Here is a 13,836-nt window from a genome sequence, read left to right on the forward strand (position 1 = left end):
GGGGGGCTGAAGCGAAGGCGGGGCCACCAGCGGGGGCCCCCTTGAAACCGACTAATTGGGATCCGAGAGGCCGAGGTGAGGGCTGGAGGAGGCACAAAGGAGTCGCGGGGTGGAGAAGGGAGGGGAGAGGGGGAGCCGAGAGGCGAGAGGAGGAGGAAGAGGAGGAGAGAGGGGAGCGGCGCGCGGTGTGTCGGGCGGCTCAGTCGGACCGCGGCGAGCTAGCGGGCAGGCGCGCCGCCCCCTCCCCCGCCCGGCCTCCCCAACTCTGAGGCCACGAGCAAAGTTTGCTAAGAGGCGCGGGAGGCGGCGGCCGCAGCTAGGAGGCGGCGGGGAAGGCGCGCGGTCTCGGGGTTGGGGGCGGGGGCGGGGGGCCGCCCAGGAGCCGGGTGGGGGGCGGCGGCCAGCATGCGGCCCCGCAGCGCCCTGCCCCGCCTGCTGCTGTCGCTGCTGTTGCTGCCCGCCGCCGGGCCGGCCCAGTTCCACGGGGAGAAGGGCATCTCCATCCCGGACCACGGCTTCTGCCAGCCCATCTCCATCCCGCTGTGCACGGACATCGCCTACAACCAGACCATCATGCCCAACCTTCTGGGCCATACAAACCAGGAGGACGCGGGCCTGGAGGTGCACCAGTTCTATCCGCTGGTAAAGGTGCAGTGCTCGCCCGAACTGCGCTTCTTCCTGTGCTCCATGTACGCACCGGTGTGCACCGTGCTGGAACAGGCCATCCCGCCGTGCCGCTCCATCTGCGAGCGCGCACGCCAGGGCTGCGAGGCGCTCATGAACAAGTTTGGTTTCCAGTGGCCCGAGCGCCTGCGTTGCGAGCACTTCCCGCGCCACGGCGCCGAGCAGATCTGCGTGGGCCAGAACCACTCCGAGGACGGAGCTCCGGCGCTGCTCACCACCGCGCCGCCGCAGGGACTGCAGCCGGGCGCTGGCGGCACCCCTGGTGGCCCAGGCGGCGGCGGTGCGCCCCCGCGCTACGCCACGCTGGAGCACCCGTTCCACTGCCCGCGCGTCCTCAAGGTGCCATCCTATCTCAGCTACAAGTTTCTGGGTGAGCGTGATTGTGCTGCGCCCTGCGAACCGGCGCGGCCCGATGGCTCCATGTTCTTCTCGCAAGAGGAGACGCGTTTTGCGCGCCTTTGGATCCTCATTTGGTCGGTGCTGTGCTGTGCCTCCACTTTCTTTACTGTCACCACGTACTTGGTGGACATGCAGCGCTTCCGCTACCCAGAGCGGCCTATCATATTTCTGTCGGGCTGCTACACTATGGTGTCGGTAGCGTACATCGCCGGCTTCGTGCTCCAGGAGCGAGTGGTGTGCAACGAGCGATTCTCCGAGGACGGCTACCGCACGGTGGTGCAGGGCACCAAGAAGGAGGGCTGCACCATCCTTTTCATGATGCTGTACTTCTTCAGCATGGCCAGCTCCATCTGGTGGGTCATCCTGTCGCTCACCTGGTTTCTGGCAGCCGGCATGAAGTGGGGCCATGAAGCCATTGAGGCCAACTCGCAGTACTTCCACCTGGCCGCCTGGGCCGTGCCCGCCGTCAAGACCATCACCATCCTGGCCATGGGCCAGATCGACGGCGACCTGCTGAGCGGCGTGTGCTTCGTGGGCCTCAACAGCCTGGACCCGCTGCGGGGCTTCGTGCTGGCGCCGCTCTTCGTGTACCTGTTCATCGGCACGTCCTTCCTCCTGGCTGGTTTCGTGTCGCTCTTCCGCATCCGCACTATCATGAAGCACGATGGCACCAAGACTGAGAAGCTGGAGCGGCTCATGGTGCGCATCGGAGTCTTCTCTGTGCTCTACACGGTGCCCGCCACCATCGTCATAGCCTGCTACTTCTACGAGCAGGCCTTCCGCGAGCACTGGGAGCGCTCGTGGGTGAGCCAGCACTGCAAGAGCCTGGCCATCCCGTGCCCGGCGCACTACACGCCGCGCATGTCCCCCGACTTCACCGTCTACATGATCAAATACCTCATGACGCTCATCGTGGGCATCACGTCGGGCTTCTGGATCTGGTCGGGCAAGACGCTGCACTCGTGGAGGAAGTTCTACACCCGTCTCACCAACAGCCGGCACGGCGAGACCACCGTGTGAGGGGCGCCCCGGGCCGGACGGGCACCGCGCCTTCCTTCGTCCTGGGGGGGCTCCTACAGACTCCTTATTTTATTTTTTTAAATAAAGAACAGTCGAAACCATTTCTTTTTTAGGTTTGCTTTTTAAAGAGAACTCTGCCCAACACTCCCACAAGGTTTGTAATTAAAACTGTAAATAGTCTTTGTAAATTTAATTATATATTTTCTATTTAAAAGAAAAAAGGAAAAAAAAAAAAAAAAAAGCCCACAGCGGTTAGGGCTCCAGGGCTGAAGAATACGGGGCGGGGAGGGGGTGAAGCAGGAGCTGGGGAGGCTCCCCGCTTTCTTAAATGCCCTTTACAAACTGCAAGTCCTTGGTTGGAATTTTGGGGTGATTCGGCAGGGCCAGGGCCGGGCCTGCTGGGAGAGGCACCCAGCCTGAGCGCTGTTTCTGGGAGCTGTGAGGAGTTGGGAGTTTGTTCCATTCAACTTCTATAAAAGCTGAATTTTCGAGCCTCCTCACAGACGCGGGGCCTGTGAACGCTGTTGGATATTTTTGAACAAGATTTGTTTTGTTTTATTTCTCTTTTCCCCTTTCTTTCTCTCCTCACTTGTTCTGTCTCCACTCGATCTTTGGAAACTTCCCAACCGAGATGAAGACGTGGAAAAAAAAAAAAAACGGGGGGAGGGGGCGGAGATCGGCTGAGGAACGGCCTTCACCCCTGGCCCACTCCCCTGCAGGCTGGAAGGTCTTTCTCCTCTCTCTGACTTTTCTTTTCAACCGGCTGAACCAAGCGCTTAGAGTGGGCAGAAAATGCTTTGTGAAGTGTGTTTTGAAACCAACTCCCCCCAACACACGCACACAACATGCTCACCACCTTGAGTACTGATCCTGACCGCCTGCGTTTTTAGGGGAAGCGTTAGCTTTTGAGCATTTGCTTGCAAAGTTTGGGGGGTTGAGATCTCTTTGCATCCCTCCCCTTCTTTCCCTGCCGTCTGCTGTCTCCCCAATAGAAAATCTCTGGCATTCAGGTTAGCAGTGTGTGGGTTGTGTGTGGGTTTTTGTTGTTGTCGGGGGCTTATTTTTTTTCAAAAAGCAATAAAAATGGGTTGGGTAGGAGGGAGGGGACTGCTGGGCTGGTGGGATTTTTAGTTTTTCTTTGACAAAAGACTGGTTTCTTTAAAACTTACACAGAAGGAAAAAAAGTGGGTTATCTTTGCTTTAGAAGAAGGCTCTGGACAGGGTCTTTGTGGCTGTGGGGGTGGGGTTGAGTGTTTACAAGACTTTCTATATCGCAAGATTGATAGAATGTTTGTAACAGATGTTTCTTATCTTCTCCCTACCCCCCACAAATTAAAGTCAAGACTTTTCTTAAGTTAGCTGCCTGAGAAGTGATGTATAATATAAAATATCTGCTGGTATGAGGATTCCAGTTTCCAACACACATCATTTTCCTCAACTATTTGGAATATCTTAGAATTTTAATTCCAAAACATTGATTTGAAGACAAGTATGCCACATAACTCAATTTTCACCATTTCCTGTTTCTTGATAGGGCAAATTAAAAGCTCATAATCATAATAATAAAGTGCATTTAATTATCTTAGAGAGATCTAGCCCTTTAATTGTATTTAACAGGGTTGTAACATTTTATTAGTTTAACCAAACCACACCACCTCCTCCCCTCTCCCTTTTACCTAGTTGGTTGGGGGTGAGGCAGAGAAGAGTGTTCCCAGCCCTAGAGGTTGCTTTTTTAGCTAAATGGTTATGAAGAAAATGGTGCTTTACCATCCTTTGTTGGCTGTCTTAGGGACTAGGGAGAAAGTAAGCTAGAACACTTACTTCGAAGTGTTTGCTTGTGTTAGTTTATGTTGGGGGAGGGGAACTGGAAATGTTTGGTGGTAATTGAAGTCATATGTGGGGCTTTGTTTGGTATTGTATGAAGCCTAGGGATTTCAGCAGAGCCCCCATCCCGAAATATATAATCCCCCCCACAAACTTTTGTGTTGGTGGCTACTTAAACCTAGTTTTTTTTTTATTAAATGATGATGAGTGTGAAATCTCAACATAAGGTTACGTCAACTATCAAAGCAGCAGGCAGGGAGATGTGTCACCGCCCCAGCTCCATTTGTTGCAAGATTCTAAAGGAACCCCACAAGGGCTCCAGGAAAGAGTTAAATTACAAACAAATTGTGTGCCTCTGCAGGTAATAATGGTGAAAGCCCCTGAATCCATTAGGGTTTTCTAGTGCCTGGGATTGAGCCCAGTGGGAAGAGGAGTGCTGGTCTCTGTGCAAGATTTGGGAAGAGTCTCTCCACCTCTAACCCCCCCAGGATGTTAGCTTTCTGTGCATGCTTTGGGTACATTTGTCCCTGGGCCCTCACACTAGCAACCCCCGCCTGAAAGTCTCCTGCCACCACAGGGGAAGAGGGCCTGAGACCCGCACAGAATAGGTTTTATGACTAGGGAGAAGGATAGATTAGAAGGTAATTGCCTCTTTGGGAAAGAATAGATCTCATAGATCCTTCCCCTTCTTCGAGGGGGTAGCCAGGGACTGAATTACTCTACAGGAGGTTGTGGAGGAACACTCCCTCCTACACCCAGCCCGCACTCCTTTAATGAAGCAACTCTTAGAAGAAGAGAAGCTTTAGACCACAGTGGGGGAATTTAGGCTGCTCTCCCGCCCTCACCCCATCCCACAAAGGAGCAACACTGCTGGTTCTCGAGGTCCTGGGCGGGACATTTCTCCTGGAGACTCCCTCTCCTGTGGATCAGACTTTCCTCCTGAAATCTTTTCCATTTGTTACAAACTCTTTGTCCTTTAAGAGGATCCTTTAAGAGCCAGCCCCTGAAAAGGCCACTAATGTTTTCCAAGACAAAATTCTTCTCCACAAAGAGTGAGGATTGGGTTCTGCTCAATGGGATCCAGAGCTGCCAGACTTCTGGATTATTCCAGAAACCTCTCCAAGGGAGTGTTGGGGCTCCTGATCTGGGCTGGATTCTGGAAGTGGGGAGAGGCTGTCCAGGTGCCAGAGGCATATGCCTAGGGAGGCGAGTCCTCCCTTCTGCAGTCTCGCTGTTCACTGTACCCAGGTCCCTTCCTCCTCTAGGTCACCCTCCTCACCTCTAAATGAATCTTAACCTTCTGGGGGTCACCAAGAATATGAAAAATTTTTGGACCTCTTCCAGAAAAAAAAAATGGCCAGATCACATGAACACAATATTTTGTGTAGCTTTAGGAGGTTTCTGGACCATCAGTCCATACCCTCTCCTCTCCCTCCTCCCATGCCCAAGCTAGTTTTCCAGCCCCTGGTCTAGACATTCCCAGTCCTGATTGCTGCCTGTCTCCACTTCTGCAAGGGACAGCCTTCACCTTCCAGACTTCAACATCCCCAGTCTCTAATCACCTCTGCTACAGACAGGGGATGAATGAGGGAAAACCTTTGGGCCTGCAAAACCAGGAGCACCCCCAAACCAGATTATTCACTCAGTCCAAGCCTGCCCTCACTCATGTGACGATCTCGATGCAGCAGAGTGGAATATGAATGTGTAATACTTTTGTAGTTGGGGTAAAAAGGAGAAGGATGTATACAGAGACAGACCATGTATGGGAAGCAGAGGCTTTGGGATGCTTTGGTTCAGCTCACTGCCGCAGCAGCCTTGCGCACTTGTGTGCAGAAGTTTCCTAACCTCTGAGCCCCAGCGTCCTCATATAAAAAGGCGATAGTACCCGTCTGGCAAGGTGGTTGTGAGCATTAGATCGGATGATGCATGTAGAACCAGCACATAGTGGAAGTTCAATAAATTGTAGCACTTTTGTAATTACTTAGATAAATTTCTAGAAATAGAATCACCAACTCAAAGGATGTGCATTTCTTGAGGGCTTTTTTAACCTGTCATTAGGGATAGTTTGAATGGAATGATTTCCTGTGCTCCCAGGTTTTCTACCTGACTCTGGGTTCCAGCCCAGTTCCACTCCTCGGGGTGGTGCTGGGCAGTGTTTTTCTCCCTCTCTCTCCCCTGATTAGGACAGAAATGTCTTACTCGCCTGAGTGAGCAGGGCACACATGCGGGCGGGCTCTCTCTCCAGCCAGCTTTGAAGCTGGCTAATTAGGGCTGGGGCTGTCACAGCTGGCTTCCCCTGCGCCACCCCCTGCCCCAGCCCCTCACAGTCTGAGAGCCCCTCCCCAGCTGCCTTGCCTTCCACTGCAGACTTGTGGCTCCCCCAGGCAATCTGGGAAGGCCCCAGGGTTTGAGGCCTGGAAGGGCTGAGGCGAAGGACAGCAACAAGCAACAGAGAAAGGACAAGATGGGACTTGGGACATGGAATAGGCCCATAGACCACTGGGTTTGGAGAGGACTGCCTACCCCTGGGACCCCTCCTTATTTCCATGAAGCCTGGAAAGGAGCCCGCCTGGGCTGGGGGCTGAGCCCTGGGCCCTTTGTTTGAAAGCCAAAGCTTTCTAAAGGCTCCAGCCTCCCAACCTGGCCCTTATAATTAGCCCCAATCAGAGTGTTTATGTTGGGGCCTAGTGCAGAACTCAGAGCCCCATGATTTCATTCCAAACCTGGGGGGAGGGAGGGGGGGGCGAAAGGGATTTGTGTGGGGACAAGCAATAAAGGAGGATGGGGGTTGAAAGTGATGAGAAGGAGACCTGGGAGAGAGGGAGGACAGCCAGCCTCTGTTTGGCTATCACAGGGGACAGGACCCCTCCCAGAGTGGCGGGTGCCCCAGCAGCCTGACCCTGGGCCAAGCCTGTCTGCCTTCTGGGCAGGCTCTGTGGGTGGGTGGGCTTATGCCAATCGGAAATGGCTTGGATATAATTAACCCAACTAATCACCAGCCTCAGTCCTATGGGAGGGGAGGGTACAGCCCAGAGCCACGGCCCCCCAGGAAGCTCCCCCCACCGTCTGTCTCCCCATTCTCCCTCCTCTGACTGGGGCCTGGGGTGTGCCAGGCTCCACAGCTGCAGCTGCTTCAGATGGAGGTGGGGGGCGAGGGAGGGGATGTTCTTATCTCTGGCCTCATGGGGGATGTGACAGGAGGAAATGTGCCTGAGCTGGCAGGCTGGGGGGCGACTGCAGAAATTGCAGTGGGAGGGCTGGGGAGAGGATTCCCAGCCACTGCTGCCCCGTGGCACTGGGTGTGTCCCACACTCCAGTAGCATTTCCCTCCTGTCTAGGCCTCCCAGAGCACTCTCTGGGGTGGGCTATGGCTTGTAGGGAATTCTGTGTACTGGGTTTAGTGTTCTGGGTTGGGGGGCAGAGTGTGGGGTCTGAGCTCATAACTCCCTAGTTTACAATCCCAGGAGGCCCCTAAGGGGCATCCAAACTCCCTCCCTCTGCACAGGAAGCTTTTCAACATCTGGCTCTGACCTCCCCAGTCTCATGTCCCACCACTCTTCCCTGCACACCTATGCTCTGGCCTTGGAACTCTTAGGTTCTCAGACCAACCGTGCTTCACGGCTTTGTACACGCTGTTCCTGTGGCTCGAATACCCTTCCCTTCCTCTGTTCTGGACTTCAACTACCAGTGCCTTGGAACTGACCTCAGGCCAGATGGCCCCTCTGCAGACAGCCAGACCCCTGGCCAGTCCTCTGACATCCTCTGTCCCCAGCACTGTGTTCTCACTTGTCAGAGCACATGATGTGATTGTTAGTTATTTGTCTCTTTCTTGAAAGTGACTTCCTTGAGGAGAGTCTGTGTTTGGTGTCTTTTATCTCTGTATCTCAGAACCTAGCAAGATCCCTGGCTAGGTGGGTACCCAAAGTCACAGGCTCTGGAGCCACGCTACCAGGGCTTGAATCCGGCTTTAGCCACTTGCTAGCTGTTGACTTTGAGCAAGTTAATTAACTTCTCTGTGTATTACCTGTACATGGAGATAGTAATTGTAATTTCCTTGCAACTGGTATGAGGATTCAACAAACTAACTCAAGTAAAGTGTTTAAAACAGTGCTTGGCACATAGTAAGTACTTAATACATGCTAGTTACACTTATTCATTCATGTTTTTGGCTCAGTGGATGTGTACTTAGTACTCGCCATGAGTTAGGCACTTGCTAAGCCCTAGAGGGGCACAAACTGAGTCCCTGCCCACATGCAGCTTACTATCTAGTTTGTTTAATGAATGAATAGATGGATAAATATGAGGTGTAGTACTTGGAGTTTGTTATATGTTTTGTTAAATAAGCTCATGCAAGTGTTTGAAGATGTGTCTAGCACAAATATAGTCATTATGTATCTATTTGGATAGTGGAAAACAAGCAATGAAATTGGGGACAATCTCTTATAAACCTAACATATGTAATGGTGTTTGGAGCATGTGGAAAAGCTTGTGCAGGACAGAGGGTCCTAGAATACTCCTGGCCAATCCTCACTGCTAATGGGAATGTTAACTTTTTTTTTCTGGCCAGGCTCATCCCTGTAATCCCAACACTTTGGAAGGCCAAGGTAGGAGGATCCTTTGAGGCCAGGAGTTTGAGACCAGTCTGGGCAAGGTACCGAGACTGGCTCTCTACAAACAAACCAAACAAACAAAAAAAACCCTGGGCTTGGCAGCCCATACTTGTAGTCCCAGCTACTCCAGAGGCTGAGGCAAGAGGATCCCTTGGGCCCAGGAATTCACACCACTGCACTCTAGCCTGTAACTCATTAATTAATGAAGGAACCAGTAAGATGTTACAACCAGTTCAAAGGACAATTCAAAGAGCAGAGACATATCTAGTCATCAAGAATGATTAAGTAAATTTGCTTAATAGATGCCAGATTGGGCAAAAACCACACTTGCACCTCCAGGAGACAATCTGCATTTCTATGGGCAAGAATCATTTCTATTATTATCAGTTACCTGAATTGTAAAATAGCTCAAGAGATAACATACAAGGATAGGCAGTAATCTTTTTGACCATTTTAAAGTCTTTGACAACTTTCCTTGACAAGAAGTTCTACACTCTGTACTCATATATTTCAAGATGACAAGTACCACTCACCCCTTCCAATCAGAGCTTTAGCGCCAGTAGGGAGCCCAGTGGCATCCAGAGAGCTGGAAATCCTCCAGCCATCGCTGGCTGGCACAGCCTTTGTCCACCTATCCTTCCCCACCCCTAGCCCTGGCTCCTTTCTCCCTTGCCGTACTCTTTCCCGCCTCACCATCACATCCCCTCTAATTGTGCAGCCCACATATTCAACCCTCTACGCGGTAGCCACCATTTATTGAATACCTGTACTTTTCTATGTGCCAGACACTCAACATTCATAATATCATTTAATGTTCAAAGTAACCATGCAATGAGTGCTGCGTTTGTTTGTTTTTTTCCTAAGAGATGGAGTCTTGCTCTGTTGTCCAGGCTGAAGAGCAGTGGCACAATCATAGCTCACTGTAACCTCAAACACCTGGGCTCAAGCAACACTCCCACCTTGGCCTCCCAGAATGCTGGGATTATAGGTGTGAGCCACCGTGCCTGGCCATCAAATTACAGCATATTAAAATAACTGAAGTTTATGGAAACCACAGTTTTAAGGGCATGAAACTAGCCAGAGTGGAGCAAAGACAGACTCTTAACCACAATACCAGAAATAGCAAATGGGGTTATTTCTCATGCCAGCTGTAATTAATTGGGTGGTTGCCTGGAGTATTGTGTTGAGATGGATTATGAGACATCCTCTTGGTTTAGTGGGAGATAGTGCTGACATCTACTAGTGATGTCTGCCATGGTCATAGAATCAAAGAATGTAAGGGTTGGCAAGCGTGGCAGATATTTTTCAGGCTGGCTTTATACCATATTGTCTCCTGCATCATCTCCTGAATGTTTTTCTGATGTTGCTGATGGCAGCTTCTCTCTTTAAAGCCTGAGACCTCAGTGTCTGGATTATAATGCTAGTTTTCTAGGTCTTTGCTGCTCGAAGTGTGATTCCAGCTGCCTTCGGGGCCCCACTCTTCACCCTTCCAACAGTGCCAACATCTGGGAGCTTGTTAGAAAAGCAGGATCTTTTTGGGTCTGACCTCCTATCTTCTCAGTCAGAAGCTCCATTTTAAAAAGATTCCCAGGAGATCTGTTTGCACATCCAAGTGTGAGGAGCACTGGTCTGGGGGACTTCTTTTCTCATGCATCTGCCCCCACCTCAGCAGCCAGAATCATTTCTTCCAGGAAGGTGCTGGCTCGGGCCCAGGTCTAAGTATTTCCAACAGACTCTAACACTTAACCCAACGTTTACGGACTATTTCAACTGAGGCACGAAGACTTTCAGACATCCTCCCCCCAAATGGAAAAACCTTGCAGAATTCTCCAGTTTTTCCCACTATGGGTGTGAGGGCCTGGGGGTCTGCTGGCCACACCTCTACAGCACTGTGTCCTTTCCTGTTTTCAGAGACTCTGCAGATGCTTGACTCCTCAAGAATCCAGCTCTAACTTTCCACCGCGGCCTTTGAAACCTTTGCCCCTTCTCATACGGGCCCAGGGTGTTGGGGTGGAGTTGGATAAAGCGGACACATGGAGGAGAAATAGTTGCTGAATCTGGGAGCCATAACTGCTCATTCAATCATTAGATCAACCAGCATTTCTTAAGAACTATCATCCCTTGAGCCCAGGGTCTTGCATTATTGCCTGAGCTAGAGTGCAGTGGTGTCATCATAGCTCACTGCAACCTCAAAGTCCTGGGCTGAAATGATCCTCCTGCCTCAACCTCCCAAGTAGCTGGGACTACCCATGCATGCCACCACATCTGGCTAATTTTTCTATTTTTTGTAGAGATGAGGTCTTGCTCTGTTGCTCAGGTTGGTCTTGAACTCCTGGTCTCAAGCAATCTTCCCATGTTAGCCTCCCAAAGTGCAAGGATTACAGGTGTGAGCCACCACACCTGGCCAGAATTTTCTTCTTTTTTAAGGCTGAATAATATTCTATTGTGTGTATATTTTGTTTAACCATTCATCCATCTGACACTTGGGTTGCTTCAATGTTTTAGCTACTGTGAATAATGTTGCTATGAACATGGGTATACAAATGTCTCTTAGAGACCCTGCTTTCAATTCTTTTCAGTATATACCCAGAAATAGAATTGCTGGATCATATCTTTTTTTTTTCTTTCTTTTTAGAGACAGGGTCTTGCCCAGGCCAGAGTGCAGTGGCTATTCACAGGCATGATCATAGAGCACTACACCCTTAAACTCCTGATCTCAAGTGATCCTCCTGCCTCAGACTGCTGAGTAGCTGCGACTATAGGCACAAGCCACTGTGGCCAGCTTGATATAACAATAATTAAAAAAAATTTTTTTTTAGGAACTGCCATGCTGTTTTCTATAGCAGTTATACCATTTTACATTCCTACCAACAGTACACAAGGATTCCAATTTCTCTACATCCCCACCAACACATGTTACTTTCTGGTTTTTTTTTTTTTTTTTAAGTAGCCTTCATTTTTTTTTTTTTTTTTAGAAGACAGGGTCTCACTATATTTCCCAGGTTGGTCTTGAACTCCTGGGCTCAAGCTGTCTTTCTGTCTCAACCTCCTGAGTAGCTGGGACTACAGGCACGAGCCACCATGCCCAGCTCAACTTCATTCTTTTGTGTTCATGGCTATCCAATTTTCTCAGCACCACTTGTTGAAAATACTATCCTTTCCCCATGAATGGTCTTGGCACCCTTGTCAAAAATCATTTGACCATATATGTGAGGGTTTATATCTGAGCTTTCTATAATGAGCTCAGTTGTGAACGCATTTACTTTGAGAAAGAGATGTACAGTAGGCAGTTGGCAATGTGGTTCTGATGCAGACAAGAGTTGGGAGCTAGAGCTGTAGGTTTGAGCACTGACATCGTCCTTGCTTTCTGGAGTTCTTGAGTTATAGATGGGGACAGTAACATACACAAATAGGTGTGATCCACAGAGAGCAAGTTACATGCTAAGTGGCTACAAGCAAAGTGTCATGAAAAGAAAGATGAAGGAGCAGGTAGTCCATAATGGTAGCAGGTGTCCCATAAGCAAAGAGCACTTTGCTGATGGCTGATCTCTCTGTGGACTGGGACACCTATACAGATAAAGAGTACCTGGAAGCATGCATGGTATGGTGGATGTGGGGAGAGAGGGCATGAGGCAAGAGAGATACATCTGGAAGGGCAGGTGAGGAGACAGGTAGTGGAATGCTTTAATGCCAAGTCAAGGCCGGGCGTGGTGGCTCACGCCTGTAATCCTAGCACTCTGGGAGGCCGAGGTGGGCGGATCGTTTGAGCTCAGGAGTTCGAGACCAGCCTGAGCAAGAGCGAGACCCCATCTCTACTAAAAATAGAAAGAAATTATATGGACAGCTAAAAATATATATAGAAAAAATTAGCCGGGCATGGTGGTGCATGCCTGTAGTCCCAGCTACTCGGGAGGCTGAGACAGGAGGATCACTTGAGCCCAGGAGTTTGAGGTTGCTGTGAGCTAGGCTAACGCCACGGCACTCACTCTAGCCTGGGCAACAGAGAGAGACTCTGTCTCAAAAAAAAAAAAAAAAAATGCCAAGTCAAGGAGACTGGGCTTTATGCTGTAATTATAGAAAAACCAGTGGAAGCTTTCAGGAGGGAATAGGTAGATGCATAAAGAATAGATAGGCAATTTTTTTGCATTATTTTTTTCCTTTCAATATAAACCAGCTTCTTCACTCACTTGCATGCACAGTTGTGTACACACAAACACGCATACGTGGCTTTTTCTGCCTAGATCCCTGTTCTATGCCTCTGTTCTAGATTGTAACTGCCTTATCGCTGTTCTCCAACTAGGCAGTTGACTTGAATTTTTGGCCACATAATCTTATTCCTTTCCTTTCTTTGTTCTTTCCTTCCTTTCTTTCCACTTTCTTGAGATATAACATAGAGTAAAATGCATAAAGTGCATTTTAATTGTAAGTACAGTTTCAGGAATTTTTATGTGTGTCTATACTTATGTAAACATTACCTAACTCAAGATGCGGGACATTTTCTTCCTGCCAACTTCCAGTGAGTCCTACACCAGAGGTAACCACTATTCTGACTCCTATCGTTATTAATTTTGCCTGTTATAGAACTTCTAGAAAAGCAATCATATAGTATGTCCTCTTTTGTATCTAATGTCTATGAGATTCATCCACGTGGTTGAATCACGTAATTTCTTACAGTAAAACTCTCCCCTTCATGCTTGAAGATTAGTTTTCTGAGCTGCTTCAGCTTTTAAACCAACTTACCTTCCTTCTCTTCCTCTCTCCTCCTTTGCTTTCTTCTTCCCCTTCTCCCTTTCTTCCCTTCATCTGTGTGTAGTCAGCACCTTTGCACGGGGGATAGGGAAACAGCAGCGAGCAGTGCTGCCTTGGTCCCTGCCCTGTTGGAAGTGTACGCTCTGGTGGGAGGGACGGGGGAGGAACCAGGCAATGACACTAGAATGTGATGAGCACAATGCTAGAAAAGTCAAGGGCACTATGGGAATTTGTGGAAGAGGCGTCAAACCCCAATTTAGGGACCACAGAAGACTTCCTGGGGGAAATGATAACTAAGCTGAGACCTGAGGGATGAATAGAGTGTTGTGAGCAGTCGCCTGTGCAAAAGCTGCAAAGCGAGAGAGAAAATGATGCTTTCGAGGAACTGCAAGAAGCTCAAAGAAGTTCCACTTGACTGGCACACAGAGTGCAAAGTTGGGAAGAGCGAGCGCCTGCAGGGCAGATCTTGAAGGGCCTCCTCAGCTCCATTAAGGAGTCCAGACCTTACCCGGGGAGCCAGGGGCCCTCACTGAGGAGTTTTCAGTAGAAC

General features: G+C 49.8%; 1 protein-coding gene across 1 annotated transcript; it reads left to right on the forward strand.

Annotated features, from left to right (window-relative positions):
* The first annotated feature begins 390 nt into the window (after positions 1–390).
* Positions 391–2,161, forward strand: FZD2 (frizzled class receptor 2). Its single transcript, XM_069481520.1, has one exon. It carries the CDS (start codon positions 406–408, stop codon positions 2,101–2,103), a length of 1,698 nt encoding a protein of 565 aa, XP_069337621.1. The 5' UTR covers positions 391–405; the 3' UTR covers positions 2,104–2,161.
* The last annotated feature ends 11,675 nt before the right edge of the window (positions 2,162–13,836 follow it).

Source organism: Eulemur rufifrons, chromosome 9, assembly GCF_041146395.1.
Source record: "Eulemur rufifrons isolate Redbay chromosome 9, OSU_ERuf_1, whole genome shotgun sequence".
NCBI lineage: Eukaryota > Metazoa > Chordata > Mammalia > Primates > Lemuridae > Eulemur > Eulemur rufifrons.

What these genes read in the sequence shown, in the direction of transcription:
- FZD2 (XM_069481520.1), top strand. Translation starts at nt 406, where the DNA reads ATGCGGCCCCGCAGCGCCCTGCCCCGCCTGCTGCTGTCGCTGCTGTTG.